Genomic DNA, 17839 nt, shown 5'->3' with positions numbered 1-17839 from the left:
AGCAGAAGGAAACAAAGCTGCAAAGAAAATGTGGAATGGATTTTCCATTAAGGTCTCTGTGCCCAGATTTTCCATTAAGATCTCTGTGCCCAGGTAGAGTCCAGAGACCTGAATGGAAAATCCATTCCACATTTTCCTTGCAACTTTGTGCTGTTTCAACGTTCCTATAGCCTGTCTGAGGCTCATGCTTCCTGGAGTTGCAAATACAGGGTTGATGCTTCTAGCCAGCTTGTCTCTGCTCAGTGGATTCGGGAAGTGGTGCCTACTGAATACTCTAATCTGAGAACCCACAACCAAAGAGGGATATTACACTGGAGAGCCATTGCCAATCTGAGTAGAACCCTGGGGGGTGGGAAGAGGGAAAGCTTGCAATGCCATTCATTGTTTTCCCAGGCTCAGGGGATTTTATATTTTTAGTTTCTGCTGTGATTCTTGTGCTTTTTCTTGATGTTTTATTTTTAAAATTGCATTGCCATAGCCCACTATTCCCCCACCTTTCCATTTTAAACAAAATATTGCAAGAGTTTTAAGCATGTTTGTATTTTAAGTTAAAAATAATATCTTTAACTGTGTTTGTCTGTGTCCTTTATAAAGTTTATATCTCCGCTACCTCACATAACATTTTATGACACACAGGGCCCCACAAACCACAAAGAAAAGGTCATTGTGGGTGTTTATTACATACTTGCAAGTATTTGCAATAACTTTGTATTTGCAAGGGCTTCCAGTGTCCTGGCCCCACTGGTGGACCTCCTGATGGCACTTTTTTTTTCAGCCACTGTGTGACACAGAGTGTTGGACTGGATGAGCCACTGGCCTGATCCAACATGGCTTCTCTTATGTTCTTATTGTTGCATCATTCTGGGGGTGGGGGGGTGGGGAATACTTCCGTTTTAAAAGTTAATTTAAATTTATTAAAATATTTACTAACCACATTTCTTTTCTAGCAGATTAGAATTCAGTTTATTAATAAAGCATTTCCCTTTTGAAAACTGTACCCTGAAAATGGAAGGGAAGGGTTGAGCAAGAACCCATTTTTAAAAAAAAATGAGAGAGAGAATGTGAGGACATCAAACACTAAGAGGCTCCCCTGCTGTATACTTAATTAAAGGTCACAGTGATTTTGATAAAGCAAATGTGTTCATGGCCATAAAAATTAGCCTCGGGGGAAGAGGGCATAAATCCTAGGGCAATGCGGCAGAGCAAATTGTACTCTTACACTGTCTGACACATTTTGTGGATGCAATTCAATTGAAGGGTCACTTCCTCAGTTACAACATAAATGTGCTTTAGTGTCCCCCTCAACAAGGGCAGCTCAATCACTTCATAGCTTTGCTATATGAGAAAATTCTCCTATGTTCTATTTAACATTTCATTGGACTTCAGGAGTGGACGAATGCTGCTAAGGAATAAACAAAATCCCTATTTAGGAAACGTATAATTGTTCTTAGCTTGACAATACAAGTGGGATGCACTGTACAGAATCGTGAACATGGATCAGTGAGAGCAGATATGAAACTTACGAGCTACTCATTGGGCTTTTTCTGCATTTTTATTTCCCTTGCTTTCTAAGGTCCCACTTCTTTGTGTCCCACCCCCCACCCCCATTCTGCATGTATTTGGCTCCCTTCAGTGATCAATTTTACATTACTCCGGTTTATGCCCAGCATAAAAACCTAAAATCTTCAGGGAGATATGCTAGACATAAACTGGTGTAATGTAATATCAAATCAACCAATAGATGGAGCAAAACATGTGTGAAAGAACTCCTCCTCCCAAAGAAATGGCAACTTAAAAACAAGGACAATAAGACTGCAGAAAAGCCCATTCTCAGCCTAACTTGCCTCATAGAATTCAACTTGCTCTATTACTTTATCTCTAACTTTTTTGTATAAAACAATTTTTATTATTCTGCAACATATTATAACAATATTCAACTGTTATTAAATGTTTAGTACCAATACACTGCATCACATTTGTTCTACCTCCCTCCCCCCCTTTTCGTGACCTCCAACGGTACATTTTACTTAAAATACGAAAAAAAAAAATAAAAGGTAGTTTGACATTTTAAGAATCTTCATAAAAAAAGACCTTATAACTATAGTAAATTAAAAATAAGGAAAAAACCATTAACTATGATTATTTTTTATCCCTAACTTTTTGAAGGAGCAGATGTAGATGATGGGCCAATAGTTAGTGGGAGTGGAAATGGTGAGAGCCAAGTGACTCTGGAAATGCAGGTAAGATCCATCCAGGGAGGATAATGAAAGCCTTTGCTAAAGAAGAGGGTCTTGAGTTGACAGAGCTTGTAAGACCAAAGAACAGCTGCTGGATGAAGACACAGCAGGAGACCTATTCAAACATAATTGCCATTATTTTGATGACTCCTACTGAAGAACCAAAGATTTCCCTGCCATTGTTGTTAAAGATGATGCATTTTAAGAAATCACTGCTGAATACGCACATGGCTATCCCATAGATTCCATGCATATCCTTTTTCTTAATAAATAAAAATAATATAACCAGTTGACCCAAGGATCACCAAGCCACAGCAACTAGACAGATGTGAAAACTGCAAGCCTTATCTGAAAATTCTCATTTAAGCTTCTGACGAAACCCAGCACTATTTCATGAAAAAAAAGAAAATGACAGCATGGATACTGGTGGTGGTGGAGAAATCAGTGGGGGGGTGGCGGCGAAGACTCACCACCTATCAATTTCAGCTCTCCTCTGGTTCTCTTCATTCACACTCCCTTCTCTAAGGCTCCTCTGTTTCTGTTCTCTTTCACACCAACATCCCAGTAGATTTACCATTTTAAAGGCAGACTAAGCAAACTATAAATACTTGGCAAAAGACCTTGTTTAGGTCTCGTGAAGGATCCGCCCAGTTTGAGTTATAAAACCATCATCGTTTTAAGAGGCAATTTGTTTAATGGGCGTGCTGGAAAACATTTCAGATTGATTAAATTTCGTTAAGTGGCCTCATCACTCCTCACCCTGTGTCTGGAGCCAATTCTAGTGGGTCTCCCTAAATCAGCTTGCACGTAACACACGGGTAGTAACTCATTCCAAATGTCAGTGCTCGGTTATCACTAACACATACTTACCCTTATACTGGGAACAGAAGAAAAGACCCTTCCGAAACTACTTGCTAGCCAGTGGCATTCAGTATAGTTCAAAAAAGGTGTTCATAGTAGAAAGCCCTGTTTCCGATTTGACTTATTTGGGTAATCTTTGGTCCGCAGGCCTGGATCTTTGGTCCGAAAGGACTGGATCTTTCCTTTCCTGCCCACAAGCCACAGGAGTTCCCACTGAGATGTTCAAAGGTGGTTTGTATGGCCTGCCTCTACATCACAATCCTGGGACTCTCTGGAGGTCTCCCATCTAAATATTAGCCAAGGCCGACCCTGCTTAGCTGTCGAGATCTGATGAGATGAGGTTAGCCTAAGCTACCCAAGACCAGGGCCCACTTTATCTATGGAGGCAATTAAAGACTGAACACATGAAGTTGGCTTACACTGAGTTAGCAAAGCAAGAGGGCTGCACCAGTCACCAAAATGAAAGAAGGCAAAGACAAAGGTCAGTAGTGCAGTAGCTGGTTGGTCTGCAGCAAAACAGATTTTAGTCCAGTAGCACCAGCAAGAGTTTCTGAAGAGTTCAGGGATCTGCCTTGCAGTGGCTGACTTCCTTTCTCCAAGATCGGGAACAAAGGGTGGTGATAGGGGAGGAAGCATCCCAGAGGCACTCCCTTAGTTGCGGGGTGCCGCAGAGAGCGGTCCTATCCCCGATGTTATTTAATATCTATATGCGCCCCCTTGCCCAGATTGTCAGGAGGTATGGACTGGGTTGCCATCAATATGCGGATGACACCCAGCTCTACCTAATGATGGGTGGCCAGTCTGACTGTACCCTGGAAAATCTAGACCTGGCATTACAAGCCGTGGCCTCCTGGCTCAGACTGAGTCGGCTGAAATTGAATCCGACGAAGACGGAGGTTCTCTACCTGGGTCGGGGCGGTCCGGGGAGAGAGATCCAGCTGCCGGCCCTTGACGGGGTGCCACTAATACCGGTCCCCAAGGTCAAGAGCTTAGGCGTGCTCCTTGAGTCCTCCCTTACAATGGAGGCTCAGGTGGCAGCCACTGTTAGATCTGCCTTTTTCCATCTTCGGCAAGCACGGCAGCTGGCCCCTTACCTGGACCGCAGCGACCTAGCGACGGTAATCCATGCTACGGTCACCTCAAGAATAGATCACTGTAATGCTCTCTACATGGGGCTACCCCTGATGCTAACCCGGAGACTACAACTAGTGCAGAACGCTGCGGCACGGCTGTTAATGGGGCTACCACGACGGGAGCACATTCGGCCAGTGCTGAGAGAGCTGCACTGGTTGCCTGTTGTGTTCCGAGTTCGCTTCAAGGTGTTGGTATTAACCTTTAAAGCCCTTTATGGTCAGGGACCTGCCTATCTTTGGGACCGCCTTTCCCCATATATCCCCCAGAGAGCACTGCGATCAGGGACAAAAAATCTGCTGTCTGCCCCTGGCCCAAAAGAAGCCAGGCTATGCGCAACAAGATCTAGGGCCTTCTCGGTGGCAGCACCAGAACTCTGGAACACCCTCCCAGAAGCTATAAGGGCCCTGCGGGATTTGTCGGCGTTCCGCAGGGCCTGTAAGACCGAACTGTTTAGACAGGCTTTTCTGGTTGACTGAAAATGAGCTGCCACTGGACATCCTACAGAAGCTGGTGGTCATAGTCAGAACCCAATACCGCCAGACTGGATTGAGATAGCGTAATAGTTTTAAACTGATAAATGTATTATGGTTTTATATGTTTTATGGAATTGATTGTTTTTATGATACTGTAAGCTGCCCTGAGTCCGCTTGCGGAGAGGGCGGGATATAAATGCAAAGTAATAAATAAATAAATAAATAAATATAAGCTTTAATCAAATATCAGCTGACTTTCAAAAGCTTATCCCCTCAAACTCTTGACTAGGGGTGGCCAAACTTGCTTAATGTAAGAGCCACAGAATAAATATCAGATGTTTGAGAGCTGCAAGGAAGGAAGGAGAGGGGAGGGGAGGGGAGGGTAGAGGTGGAAATAAAATGACTTTAACTGTAAATACATTCTCTGAGCTGCGGGCTGGCTTGGCTTAGAGAAGTGATTTAAGAGAGAAATGCCTTCTCCAGGCTGACCAATGAGGCGGTGGAGGCTTCAAGAGCCATACGATATGTGAGAAAGAGCCAAACATGGCTCCCGAGCCATAGTTTGGCCACCCCCGCTCTTGACAGTTGCTAAAGTGTTATGCTGATCTCAAATCTAACTGTAATTGTGCAATAGGAAAGGGAAAATTGTATGGATGGAGTACTAAAAAGCCCCTAGGGTTTCACAGTAGCTTTGTCAGGGTTCTTTAAGTGTGTTTATCTGCAGCACTTTCCTCACAGCTGCTTTCTGTCTTTTTTCTGTGGTTCAGCAGCTCTCCCAGGCTCTCCTGGGTCTTATACATCACCTGATACCTGGCCCTTTAACTGGAGATGCCGAGGATTCATCCTGAGAACTTCTGCATACTAAACAGATGCTCTGCCGCTAAGCCACTGCCCTGCCTCACCTCTGTTCATCAAGATGATTTCTAGAACATGAGCCTTCACATCTGAAAGGGGAGGGGGGAACACTGATTCCCGTTCCATTTTTTTGCTACTTTGGACTGCAGGGTTGAAAACAAAAATAAACTAATTTATTCATGAAGATAGTTTCAGAGATAGCCGGGTTGGTCTACTATAGAACAGGTAGATTCAAATCCAGTAGCACCTTAGAAGCTAACAAGATTTCCAGGGTAAGCACTGACCGGGATAGCCCAGGGAAACCCAATCTCAGAAGCTAAGCAGGGTCTACTAAGGCAAGTACTTGGGTGGGAGACCTCCTTGGAATACCAGCAGTTGGGAGGTGGGGCAGGCTTTATTCAGCCACCTCTCTGAATATCCTCCAGGCCCCTAGTAGGGGTCAGACACCAGAGGTCACCATGACTTCCAGGTGCAAGCACACCTGTGCATGCACACACACACAAAAACAAAATATATCCCCTCCCCCCCTCCCAAAAAAAAGATTTTCAGGGTATAAGCTTTTAAGAGGCTGTGTCTGGGAGATACCCCATGCTGCCTTTATGGGCTCCAGGGCTAGGGGCCATGGGTCATGCAGTCCCTTTTAAGTCCAGAACCTGGGCAGGTCCCGTGTTGGTGCAGGTCCAGCCCTCTGCACAACAGCCTGGCGTTAGGTGGCAGCAGGGTTTTCAGGCCATTTCTTGGCTCACCTGCCCAGCCCTCCAAAAGAGGAGGAGGAGAAGGAGATTGGATTAATACCCCGCCCCCTTTACTACCTGAAGGAATCTCAGAGGGTCGTACAATCTCCTTTCCCTTCCCCTCCCCACAATAGACACCCTGTGAGTTAGGTGGGGCTAAGAGCTCTGACAGAAACTGCTCTTGGGAGGAACAGCTCTGAGAGAACTTGTGATTGACTCAAGGTCACACCAGTAGCTGCATGTGGAGGAGTGGGGGAATCAACACAGTTCTCCCAGATAAGAGTCTGCATACTTAACCACTACACCAAACTAGCTCTCAAGCGAGCTGCCACTGGGACCTCATCCTGGGAATCACACATACCCCAGCTCTATCGCAGCTTGGACATTGGGGAAGGATCTTTTTGATTAAGGAGGTGGAGCCTGTGTGCCCACATCCTGCAGTTTCTGCGGACTCCCTTATGAGGTTTTGGGGTGCAGCTGCATGCCCAGCCTGGGGACTGTCAGAGGGCTCTCACCACTAGGCAGCAAGGGAGCTACACAGCAGCCAGCACCCACATGGGTCCCCGGGTTTGCCACTCCTTGGCTGCTTCCCCAGCAGGCGGGCTGGGAAGTGGGGTTAATTGGACAACAGGCAGGTCACCCAATTCTGGATCCATCCCCATGCCACACCAGAGCTCATGCACTGCAAATCAATAGAGCTGTACCCTTTTATTTCTCCAAATCACTTGTTAGGTTGCATCTTTCCTTCTCTATGACCCTCTCTTGTCCTGGGCCAATAATCAAAGTTCTCTTTGTCAGACAGTTCATTCATGTAGATTAATCAATTGATTATTTCTGGGCATGGAAGAGTTGTTTCAGATCAAAGAGAAACTTTATTATCCCCCCCCCCCACATTGCCAACCCACATCACTACTACACTTTCTGATAAAGCTACTCATATATTCAGCTAAGAACCGAAGAAGACTGCAGTTGTATACCCTGCCCTTCTCTTTGAATCAGAGACTCAGAGCAGCTTACAATCTCCTATATCTTCTCCCCCCACAACAGACACCCAGTGAGGTGGGTGGGGCTGAGAGGGCTCTCACAGCAGCTGCCCTTTCAAGGACAACTCCTGCAATAGCTATAGCTAACCCAAGGCCATTCCAGCAGGTGCAAGTGGAGGAGTGGGGAATCAAACCCGGTTCTCCCAGATAAGAGTCAACACACTTAACCACTACACGAAACTGGCTCTACACCGAAGTACCCACTAATCATGAAAGACTGCTTTTGGAAACTAGCACTGAGAAGGAAGTTGAACAGTACAAAATGGAAGCTCTAGAGCCTTCCACAAGAAAAACACTTTCCAAATTTCTTTACAGGGAGGCTAATCTTGGAAGAGAGAATTAAACTCTTCTGTTTTTCTAGTTTTCTTTTGGAGAATGGAATATTCCTTTTCCTTGGGAGAGGGTGTTCTAAAAACAAGATTATCTTTCCCAACTTGGAGTTGGTGCCCTAGAAGACATGGAAAGAAAACAGTGTCTTCAGCTTAGATCCCACACGTTTCACCGAGTGTGTACAGTACCGAGAACCCAGACTATATTATCCTTCAGTTTTTCAAGAAAATGCACTCAGATTGGATGGACAGAAGGATGATATGAAATCACTCATGCAGTGTCAAGTACAATCTTGAGGCTAGCCCACAATACCAATACCTTGTTAATGTTGGTTTCCCTAGTACTACTTGCTTTTGCACTGGACTCAGTAACAAACCAAATTAATACTAAGTACAAATGAATACTAATAAGACTGTAAATCCACTGGGATTTGTCAAGATCCCTTGCCATGTTTCTTTTTCTTTCTGTGCACTGCATAAATGTCTTGCTTTGTCTACTGAGAAACCAAAAGCTTTGTACCCCTTGAGAAAGAGCCTGGTCTTCAAGGCCACTGTTATCTCATGGTGTGCTTTTGAAATGGCTTGTAATGTGAGAATGCTTAGCTTTGTAACAATTTATGTTTAAACTAACCAAGCGCCTAGTCCAAAAGGCGTGCACGTAATGGCTATATGGAAAGTATATAACTAACCCACCTGTGAGTGCTTTTTAGTTCCGACACTGGAGTACCAGTGTCACTCATCTAGCTTACAATAAATACTAATCCTGGAGAGTCATTATTATTGAAGATAACCTCAGACCTGACAGGATATGCTAATATAAAGCCCTATTATATAAAAGCAGGGATTGGATCAGGTTGTGCCATTTATGTTCCATTGCTGATTTTGTCTAAAAGAGGTATGACTTCAAAATGCCCTCCAGAACCTACTGAGTCTCAGTCTTAAAATCTGCCTCTCACAAGGGCTTAGACAGGTACAACTCTGCTTAGGATCCTACTGTCAATGACCCAGCTAAGAGGTTCTCTGAACTACCCCTTTGGTTTTTCAATCAGATCGTTTCTTTTCCACACACAAGACCAGTTGCTTCACAGAGACTCCCATGCTGGGAATTTAAGTAACCTGCACAATCAAAACCAGGTGACACAACTTTGCAATATTACACAAGTCTGCAAAAGTCCCCAGTAGGAGTGCCGTTGACCCAAGACTTCAGTGATCCAATGCCCCATAGAAAGTGATCTAATGCCCCATAGAAATACCACAGCAGATAGCAAGACATGGAAAGGAAATTGCGTCTTCTCAGTTAGATTTCCCTGGATAACCTCTAAACAGACTCTGCTGCAAAATAATAGAAGACAGAACAGTAGTATTCAATCCACTTAGCTCACCTACAGACAGTGCACGTGCCTGCATTAAGAATTTTATTCTAACCATTATTTAAAGCACCAAACAGTATCCCAGAAATTAGAAACAACAACCCAGCTCCATAGAATAACACCATTAAAATGCAGTGCACGTCAGCCATAGCAAAAAATCTCTTTCTCTTCCAATCCTGAGTTACTTTACAACCTAATTTGCACAATTCAGCCCTTTCCCTCAGTCATTTCAAGCACATTTTCTGCACCACATGCAGCTGAGGCATTCCCAGCATCCTTAATTGCTTAACCATGGACTCGTCGGTGTGTAATGTCAGAAATGACCTAGACTTAATGTGCCCAAGCAGTGGCTTGCATATGTGGTTCTTCATGCAGCTGAGGATAGGCCGATCCCATGCACATATCGCCCAACCTGGAGCTGGAGGACTATTGTCCACAGCACAAGGAAGGGTGGGGAAAATGCTAATAGACATATTTATGCTACTTGCATGAGAAGTGCACAAAGCTATATTTGTGAAGCATTCTAAACGTAGCTGAGAGTTTAATTCACCGCTTGATCGGCTACACTTGATAGCAATAGAGCAAGTCTCAGTAAAACAAATTGAGAGCAGTTGTACGCTATTTTGAAAGGATTGGTGGAAGGGGAGGGAGGAAGATTCATATGCAAAAGTAACACCGCTGTAGTACTTTAGCTGACAAAACCAAATACACACTTTTTAAAATATTGGGACTGTTTACTTTTAAAGATTTACCAATAAATAGATCAAATTAATGCATATTCCTCAATTTCTCAAAATTCCCCTTTCAAAAAACCTGCAAGGTGGGAGCCGTTCCTTCCCACATCCCTCTGACTGAACAATTAACATTGTTTGCAGTCAGAAAGGCCACTGTTCTTTCCCCACCTGTTTGAAAATGTTATGGGCATACTGGAGCCCAATGCTTTCTTTTTGAGGGAAAAGAGGCAGCTTTGGGACAGGGCAGCATGGGGGTGCAGCCCCGACCTGCATCGCCTAGGCTAACTTGGTCTTGGAAACTAAGCAGGGTCAGCCGTGGTGATAGTGTTTGGATGGGAGACCACAAGGAAACCTGGATCGCTGTGCAGAGGCAGACAAAGGCAAAACACCTCTGAAAGTCACTTGCCTTGAAAACTATATGGAGGTCATCATATGTCAGCTGTGATTTATTAACAACAACAAAAAAACAGGGTATAGGTGTTACAGAGAAGAGTGCGTAACTGTTTTTTACCTCTTAAAAAAAAAAGAATGTCCATTTTCAGTTACATAACTTCTATTCCTATAACAAATTACACAGGAAGAACTACTGTTCAATAAAACAGTTATTGACCATTGTTCCATATACATTTTAATATCTCTCCACCTTGATACTAAACCATCAAATTAAACTGATTACAATATTGTATAAAGAGTGACCAAAATTTTAGACAGTGTTCCTATGGCCAAAGTTTAGGTGACATAACATATTTGCAAGTTGTCATTGTATTCATGATCATAACAAACCGGACCTTTTCTAGACAATGTCATTTGCTGCTTCCAGAATTGGGCTAACGTCTCTAGCTGCAGTGATCATCAGCTGTTTTACCAAATTCCATCCTACCCATCCCTCCCCAGGAAAAAAAATCACAAGGTTTTGGGGGAACATTTGAGAGGACTAGAGTTTGAACTAGAGTCAGATTTAGTCCACTCACCTAGCCTACTTCCCTTTTTTTAAGCACTTTTTTTTCCCTTGAAAAAGAGATGTGAAAGTGGAATAAAATCTGGCTGGAGATGAAGTTGGCTCTGGTGGACAACTAAAAGGGAAATCAAAGGGAACGGGTAGTGCTCCCTCTAGTGCAGTGCGGCATGAGCATGGCAAACTCATGTTTGCTATGGGTGCATCCTCTGAACATAGCCTGCGCATGCAGGGAAATGTTTTTGCAAACAGCAGACCATCTCTGAGGCCATTTCCATAAGAAAGGTGGTGGTCTGCAACTGGTGACAACCAATTAGTGGTCTGTGTTGACCACCAGTTGAACACAAAACCACTTCAAGGTCCTATCATTAGAAAAAGATAACCCCTTCCCCACTCCACACTTCCTTCCAATACATGCTCAACTGCACTTCCTTATCCACATGGGGTTTTTTACACTACCCTCATCTGCCCCATGGCGCAGAGTGGTAAAGCAGCAGTACTGCAGTACTGTGGTCTGAACTCTCTGCTCATGACCTGAGTTCGATTCCGGCAGAAGTTGGATTCAGGTAGCTGGCCCAAGGTTGACTCAGCCTTCCAACCTTCCGAGGTTGGTCAAATGAGTACCCAGCTTGCTGGGAGGAAAGGGTAAAAGACTGGGGAAGGCAATGGCAAACCACCCCATAAAAAGTCTGCCATGAAAACGTTGTGAAAGCAACGTCACTCCAGAGTCAGAAATGACAGGTGCTTGCACAGGGGACCTTTCCTTTCCATCTGTCACAGTGCTCGAAGTTGAGAGCCCAGGAATGTGATTGGAAAGGGATAAGGCATCCATATGGAATTGGCTCAGGCCTGACACACATCATGGCAAAAAGTGTCAATCCCTTTCTAGCTCCCAATGCCTAATTATGCAACTCCATTGCCTACCTATGCCAGGAGAAGTATCACACCAAGCAATGGCCTAGCTACACATGATTTACTGAAATATTTCTACACTACATTCATTGCCATTTATGCAGCATCCAAAATCAACAACAATCTAGTTTATGGAAACAGACACCATCATCAGCCATTTTTAAAAGGTCTAACAGGAAAAAAAAATGTCTGAAAGAGCCAGGTTTTTAGTATGGTGATTAAGGATAATCACTGAGGGAGTCTAATTCCCCCCAGTAGACAGGTCTACAGATATGAATTCCTGGAAATTCTAATGCCGCCATTGAAAAGGAGTGCTTGGGGAATGAGAATTTGGGGGAAAATTAAAGAATTTTTTGTAGCAGGAACTCCTTTGCATACAGAGCTCTTACTACAGGGCCTATTGTAAGCTCCAGGAGGACTGGCTACATCAGGGGTGTGTGGCCCAATATGCAAAGGAAATCCTGCTACAAAAAAAGTCCTGACTATATCTAATAATTACTTTCTTATCCAGCTTGGAAGTATTTTATTGCTAACACAATATCAAATGCATCATTTATAACTTCAATCTGAAACATGGCCCTCTTCTGAAAATGATTTTAGCTCCTACCTGTTTGTGTTCTCCAGAACTTCCACTTTCTTGCGAAGTTCACTGTTCTCAGTGGAGCAGGACTCAACCCTAGGACAGGAAGAAGAAATTCACCGTTAAAAGTCTGGCCATACTGAGTGAGGCCTCCTGCTGCCTGAGCTGCCATTTGCAAGAAGAGAGTGAGAGAAACCAAAATACTTTAATTTAAAAAACTGAAGCTCATTCTACTGTGAAATAAAGCCTTAGATTTTACAAGATGGAGTCATCTGCTTTTTCAGAAGAGCTCTCAGAACTGGAAGAGCACAATGTGAGATTCTGGGACGAAGGAAGGAAGGAAGGAAGGAAGGAAGGAAGGAAGGAAGGAAGGAAGGAAGGAAGGAAGGAAGGAAGGAAGGAAGGAAGGAAGGAAGGAAGGAAGGAAGGAAGGAAGGAAGGGAGGGGGAAGATCTTATTCCATCAGCAAGATTATCTGTAAACTAAACCATTGATAGTAGATAGATCCAGGTGGGTAGCCGTGTTGGTCTGAAGTGACAGAATTAAGACCAGTGGGTCTTAAAGGTGCTACTGGACTCTAACTTTATTCCATTGATAGTAGAGTTCTTATTGCCAGCCACCAGGGGGCACTTGAAACACACGCTGTTCCAAGTCCTCCGTGTGGACTTGACATCCAAAATGAACTCTGCCAGATGTGTAGCCAACAGCTGGATGCCTTTTGTGAAAAGCACAGTTCCTTGAAACAGAGTTAGACCACTGATTCATTTAAGCCTATCTGTCTATTCTCGGTAGCAGCAGTTCACCAAGGTGTCAAAGTTTTACCTAGTTCAGCTACCCAACAGAGGTCCTTTAATGGGGGATATGAAAGTTGAACTTAGGCTCTTCTGCATGCAAAGTTTGCAGGTGCATCACTAGCTATCGCTGCAACCTCACAATATTTGGGTAGGCTGGCATGCTTACTTTTTCTCCAGGCTGTCCATGTATTCTTTCTTTTTCCTTCTGCTCTCCTGGGCAGAGATCTACAAGAGAAAGGAAATACCATTTATTGGGAATATATGGCATACCACCAAAAATATTAGAGGGAGAAGTCCAAAACTGCAGACTAGTTTTATTTTTAAAGGAAGCTGTAACCAGTAATGGAATTCTTCTAATCTACTTAGATTGAACAGCCCCTTCTACATTTTAGATTTTTACTCTTTTATCACACCAGTGAGTCCAAGAAAGAGCAGATGTGCATGCGGAGAGGTGGAGCTATTCAGGCTAGAACTGAGAGGATTCTCATGCAGTGCAATCCCAAGCAGCGGTACTGCTGCCAGAACAAGACTGATGTGCAAGAAAATTGTTGATGAACTGAACAAACATATCATGTCAGGTATACCCTCCAAGGTCAGTTGAAATCAATGGGCCTAGAAAGGTGTATCTCTGATTAGGACTGCACCAAGAGGCTGGTATCATTCACCATGATATGCATGTGATATCTCACACATGGTATGAGAACAGAGGAAAGTGTCGGCCTGCATGCATTTTGCCCCACTCATTGGCATCTGTGCCATAAGTGCAGAATCTCTGCTGTGCAGTTAGAAAAGCAACATAATCCAAGCTCAGTGTTATGAGTACACAGAGAGAGAGGGAGGGGGGCACACTACTACAAACACGCAACCTTACGTGAGAAAATAAATGGGGGGTAGAGAGTGTGATCCTGTTCCCTGCTAGGCACATACAGCAAACAAAATATACAACATCTGCACAGGGCTATCATGGTCACAGTGGACAGTTTAAGCCTGAGGGCATCATTTAGCTCCCTTTCTGATAACTGACCAATCCCCTTTTCACATATATGGGCACAAGGGCTTGGAGTTACCAACCTCCAGGTGGAGGCATGGAAATTTCCTGGAATTTATCAGTTCCCACCCCCCAGAGGAAATGTAGCTTCAGAGGGTGGACTCCATGCCATCACATCACACCCCTTCTAAGGTCCTCAACTCCCCCCCCCTCAACCCCCTCCCCTCTAGCAATTTCCCATGTCACAAGGACAAAATTTCCCCACACATCCAGCACAGGATAGCCTAGCCTTCGGAGACAAGGGGTACAGTTTGCCTTGGTGGACACAACAGCGAACACACATTACGACAAAGAAGCTCTCCCTACACATCCCCTCCTCCAATTGCAACAAATGGCATTTGATAACTCCAGAATAAAAAAGGAGTATAGTCTGTTTTTAAGAGAGGATGTAGGAATTGTGTGAAAGGTTATAAAAATATATAAAGAAGCTACATCCCTGTCCTATTCATATGTCCAGTACTCCAACAACTGAAAGAACTTTCAAGCCAGAACCAAAGAAGGAACCAGATCAAGTCTTAGATCAGGCAGGATCCAAGAAATAGGGGGGTTCATCCACAGAAGAAGATGATGACATTGGATTTATATTCCACCCTCCACTCTGAATCTCAGTCTCAAAGCGGCTCACAAACTCCTTTATCTTCCTCCCCCACAACAAACACCCTGTGGGGTGGGTGGGGCTGAGAGAGCTCTCACAGAAGCTACCCTTTCAAGGACAACTCCTACGAGAGCTATGACTGACCCAAGGCCATTCCAGCATCTGCAAGTGGAGGAGTGGGGAATGAAACCCAGTTCTCCCAGATAAGAATCTGCACACTTAACCCCTGCACCAAACTGGCTGAGACGACAAAATGCTCAAAGCAGTCAGCTGCGACACAGCCAGGGCCAGAAGCATTTTAATTATTTAATATTTATACCCTGTTTTCCAGCCAGATGGGCTTCTCCAAGTGGTTTTCCATCATAATCCATCACAATTTTTAATTAAAGCCAGAGGCACATGGAAAGAAATACTGCAACATGTGTTTGGATCTGGCAGAACACCGGGAAACTGGGACTGTCGATTGTCTCAAACGTTAGTCCGACTCTCTCATCCTCACTGTCCCCAGCTGCTTCCGAACTTCCCTGCTCAGGAGGTAAGGGCTTTGTACTGAAAGAGCACCCAAGAAAAATTAACTAGATACTACACATTAGCTTCCTGGGGAGAGGTCTGGTGGGCCACCAAGAAGTTTGGACTGCACACTGGCCAAGGGGAGGATGTGTGCCGGATGCTTCATCTCCACTCTAATCCAAACACTAGTCTGGCTCCTTTTCAACGATGACGTTGTTAGCTGCATATGGGTGAAAGTGCAAACTAGCAAATGCTGCCTTGTCGTGAGTGCTGATGGGTGTTGCCCAGAAAGCTAGAGCAGTTACTGTTATCCCAAGTCACCATCTGACCATCCCTTCTGCAGAACTAATTATTACACAATACTATGAAGTAATACACAAAACTGAGTGCCAGAAACACAAGACCATCTTGTACCTTGTTCTTGATTTTCCTGCGGATCTTCTTAAGTGCTTTCTCTTCTGCTTTTGTGAGAGGCAACTTTGTAGGGATAGGGTACCCTTCTGCTATCAGTGTCCTCTTCTCCTCCTCTGTCAAGATCAGAGGACCCGTGCCCTGGAGCTTCTATGACCACCATGAGGACAAGGGAGAAACATAAGAATATAATTAAATGTGTACAAAACCCCTCTGCAATCTGAACCATGAGCATCTACCAGGGACTTCAGATCTCTATAGTCTTTGATGGGGTTGTACTCCCCCTGAAAAGCCAGGTTCATGGCTAGGGGATGATGTTTGACTCAGATCACTTTAAAAAACCCAAAAAAATGGCTGCTGTGGCTTGGAGTGAATTTGCCCAGATCTAGCCACAGTGATCCATGCGTTAGTTACATCCAGACTGTACTGCTGCAATGCACTCTACTTGGGGCTGCCCTTAAAGAGTGTTGGGCAATTGCAACAGGTGCAGGGCACTGCAGCTAGACTGCTGGTTGGGGTCAGCTACCAGGAGCATATGTCCCTGATACTGCAGCAATTACACTGGCTATAGATCTTCTCCCAAGCCCAGCTCAAGGAGTTGCTTTTGTCCTTTAAGGCACTACATAGCTTGGGACTGGGGTATCTGAAGAGCCGTCTGCTTCCATACAATCCTTCCTGGGGATTAAGATCAAAGGGAGAGGCCCTCCTGACTGTTCCACCAATCAAAGGGGGCATATCTAGTAGGCACACAAGAGAGGGCAGCCCTGACCAGGGGTGGAATTCTAGTAGGAGCTCCTTTGCATATTAGGCCAAGCACTACTGATATAGCCAATCCTTCTGGAACTTACAGTAGGCCCTGCACTAAGAGCCTTGTAAGCTCTTGGAGAATTGGCTACATCAGGGATGTGTGGCCTAATATGCAAAGGAACTCTTGCTAGAATTCCACCCTTGGCCCTGACTATTATGGAACAACCTCCCCAGGTAGGTGCACCTGGTCTCCTCACTGTCAATCTTCATGAGGCAGGGTTTTTTTTAATTACTCAAAAATAAAACAAAAACTATCTACATACTCAAAACTTACCATCGTCCAAAGATATAAAACATTTTGCACACAGAGATCTATTACAGATCACCACCATGGTGAGATCTTCTCACCATCCCCGGGCCCAAAGAAGTCCATCTCAAGACAACCAGAGACAGGGCCTTTTCTACAATGGCCCCCACATGGTGGAACCAGCTGCCGGAAGAGGTGAGGGCCCTGCGGGATCTTACTCAGTTCCGCAGGGCCTGTAAGACAAGCCTCTTCCGGTTAGCCTACGCCTGACTAGATAAATGTAGCTTATCAGAATTCAGTGAAATATACTGTATAGTTTTAACGTTAAGATTTTAAGGTTTTTAGGTTTTAAATGCTTTGACTTTTTTAAATGTAATAACTTTGCACTCTGTTTATTGTTTTATCGTTTGCTGTGAGCCGCCCTGAGCCATTTTATGGGAAGGGCGGGATATAAGTCATAGAATGAATGAATGAATGAATGAATGAATGAATAAATAAATAAATAAATAAATAAATAAATAGATCACACATTTTATGGAAATATAAGAATGAGAGGGAGAAATCTTTGCAGCAGACAAATATTCAACAATAGGAGACTACAATGTAATACATTTTTCCCATTATAAAAAGGTTGCATAATTTAATGGCCCATTGTTTAATCGTGGGTATTGAAGAGTCTTTCCACTTTGCTGCAAGTAAAAGTTCAGCAGCTGCTAACAGTATGGCCAGTCTTTCAGACTCTATTTTATCTAGTTGTTGGGCAGGCCAATATTCTAAAAGAACCATTTCAGATGTGGATCCCAAAACTTACTAGTGATCCCTGGGCCGAGGGAGGCAAGATTAAAATCTACCAGAGAGAGGGCCTTCTTGGTAGCAGCCCCCCACTGGTGGAATCAGCTACCGGAGGATGTGAGGGCCTTGCGGGACCTCACCCAGTTCCGCAAGGCTTGTAAAACCACACTCTTCCGGTTCACCTTTAACTGATCTAGAGTTACTATTATTGTGGGAGAAAATGTAAGAACACTGAAGCCATCGGATGCAGAACAACTACATATGATATCAGCACCAGATTGTTTTAATGATTGTGTTAATTATTGAATTTTAAATTGTCGTATTAAATCAATTGCTTTCATTTTATTGTTGTGAGCCGCCCTGAGCCTGCTCCGGAGTGGGAGGGGCGGCAGCTTCGAGAGCCACACAATATGTGTGA

The 17839-nt window shown here is 44.2% G+C and overlaps 1 protein-coding gene across 1 annotated transcript in view; it reads right to left on the bottom strand.

Moving 5' to 3' along the window:
- CREB3L2 (cAMP responsive element binding protein 3 like 2) overlaps positions 1-17839 on the bottom strand; it is a 119989-nt gene that overhangs the window by 18142 nt on the left and 84008 nt on the right. Inside the window, exons 6-8 of the mRNA XM_060245689.1 lie at positions 15579-15725; positions 13178-13236; positions 12245-12313 (exon numbers count right to left, since the gene is read on the bottom strand). Coding sequence (XP_060101672.1) covers positions 12245-12313; positions 13178-13236; positions 15579-15725 — 275 coding nt within the window. The remainder of the gene's footprint in view (positions 1-12244; positions 12314-13177; positions 13237-15578; positions 15726-17839) is intronic.

This window comes from Heteronotia binoei, chromosome 8, assembly GCF_032191835.1.
Source record: "Heteronotia binoei isolate CCM8104 ecotype False Entrance Well chromosome 8, APGP_CSIRO_Hbin_v1, whole genome shotgun sequence".
In the NCBI taxonomy this organism is placed as follows: domain Eukaryota; kingdom Metazoa; phylum Chordata; class Lepidosauria; order Squamata; family Gekkonidae; genus Heteronotia; species Heteronotia binoei.
The sequence above is the reverse complement of the archived record's forward strand: the minus strand, read 5'-3'. Positions and strand labels throughout refer to the sequence as shown.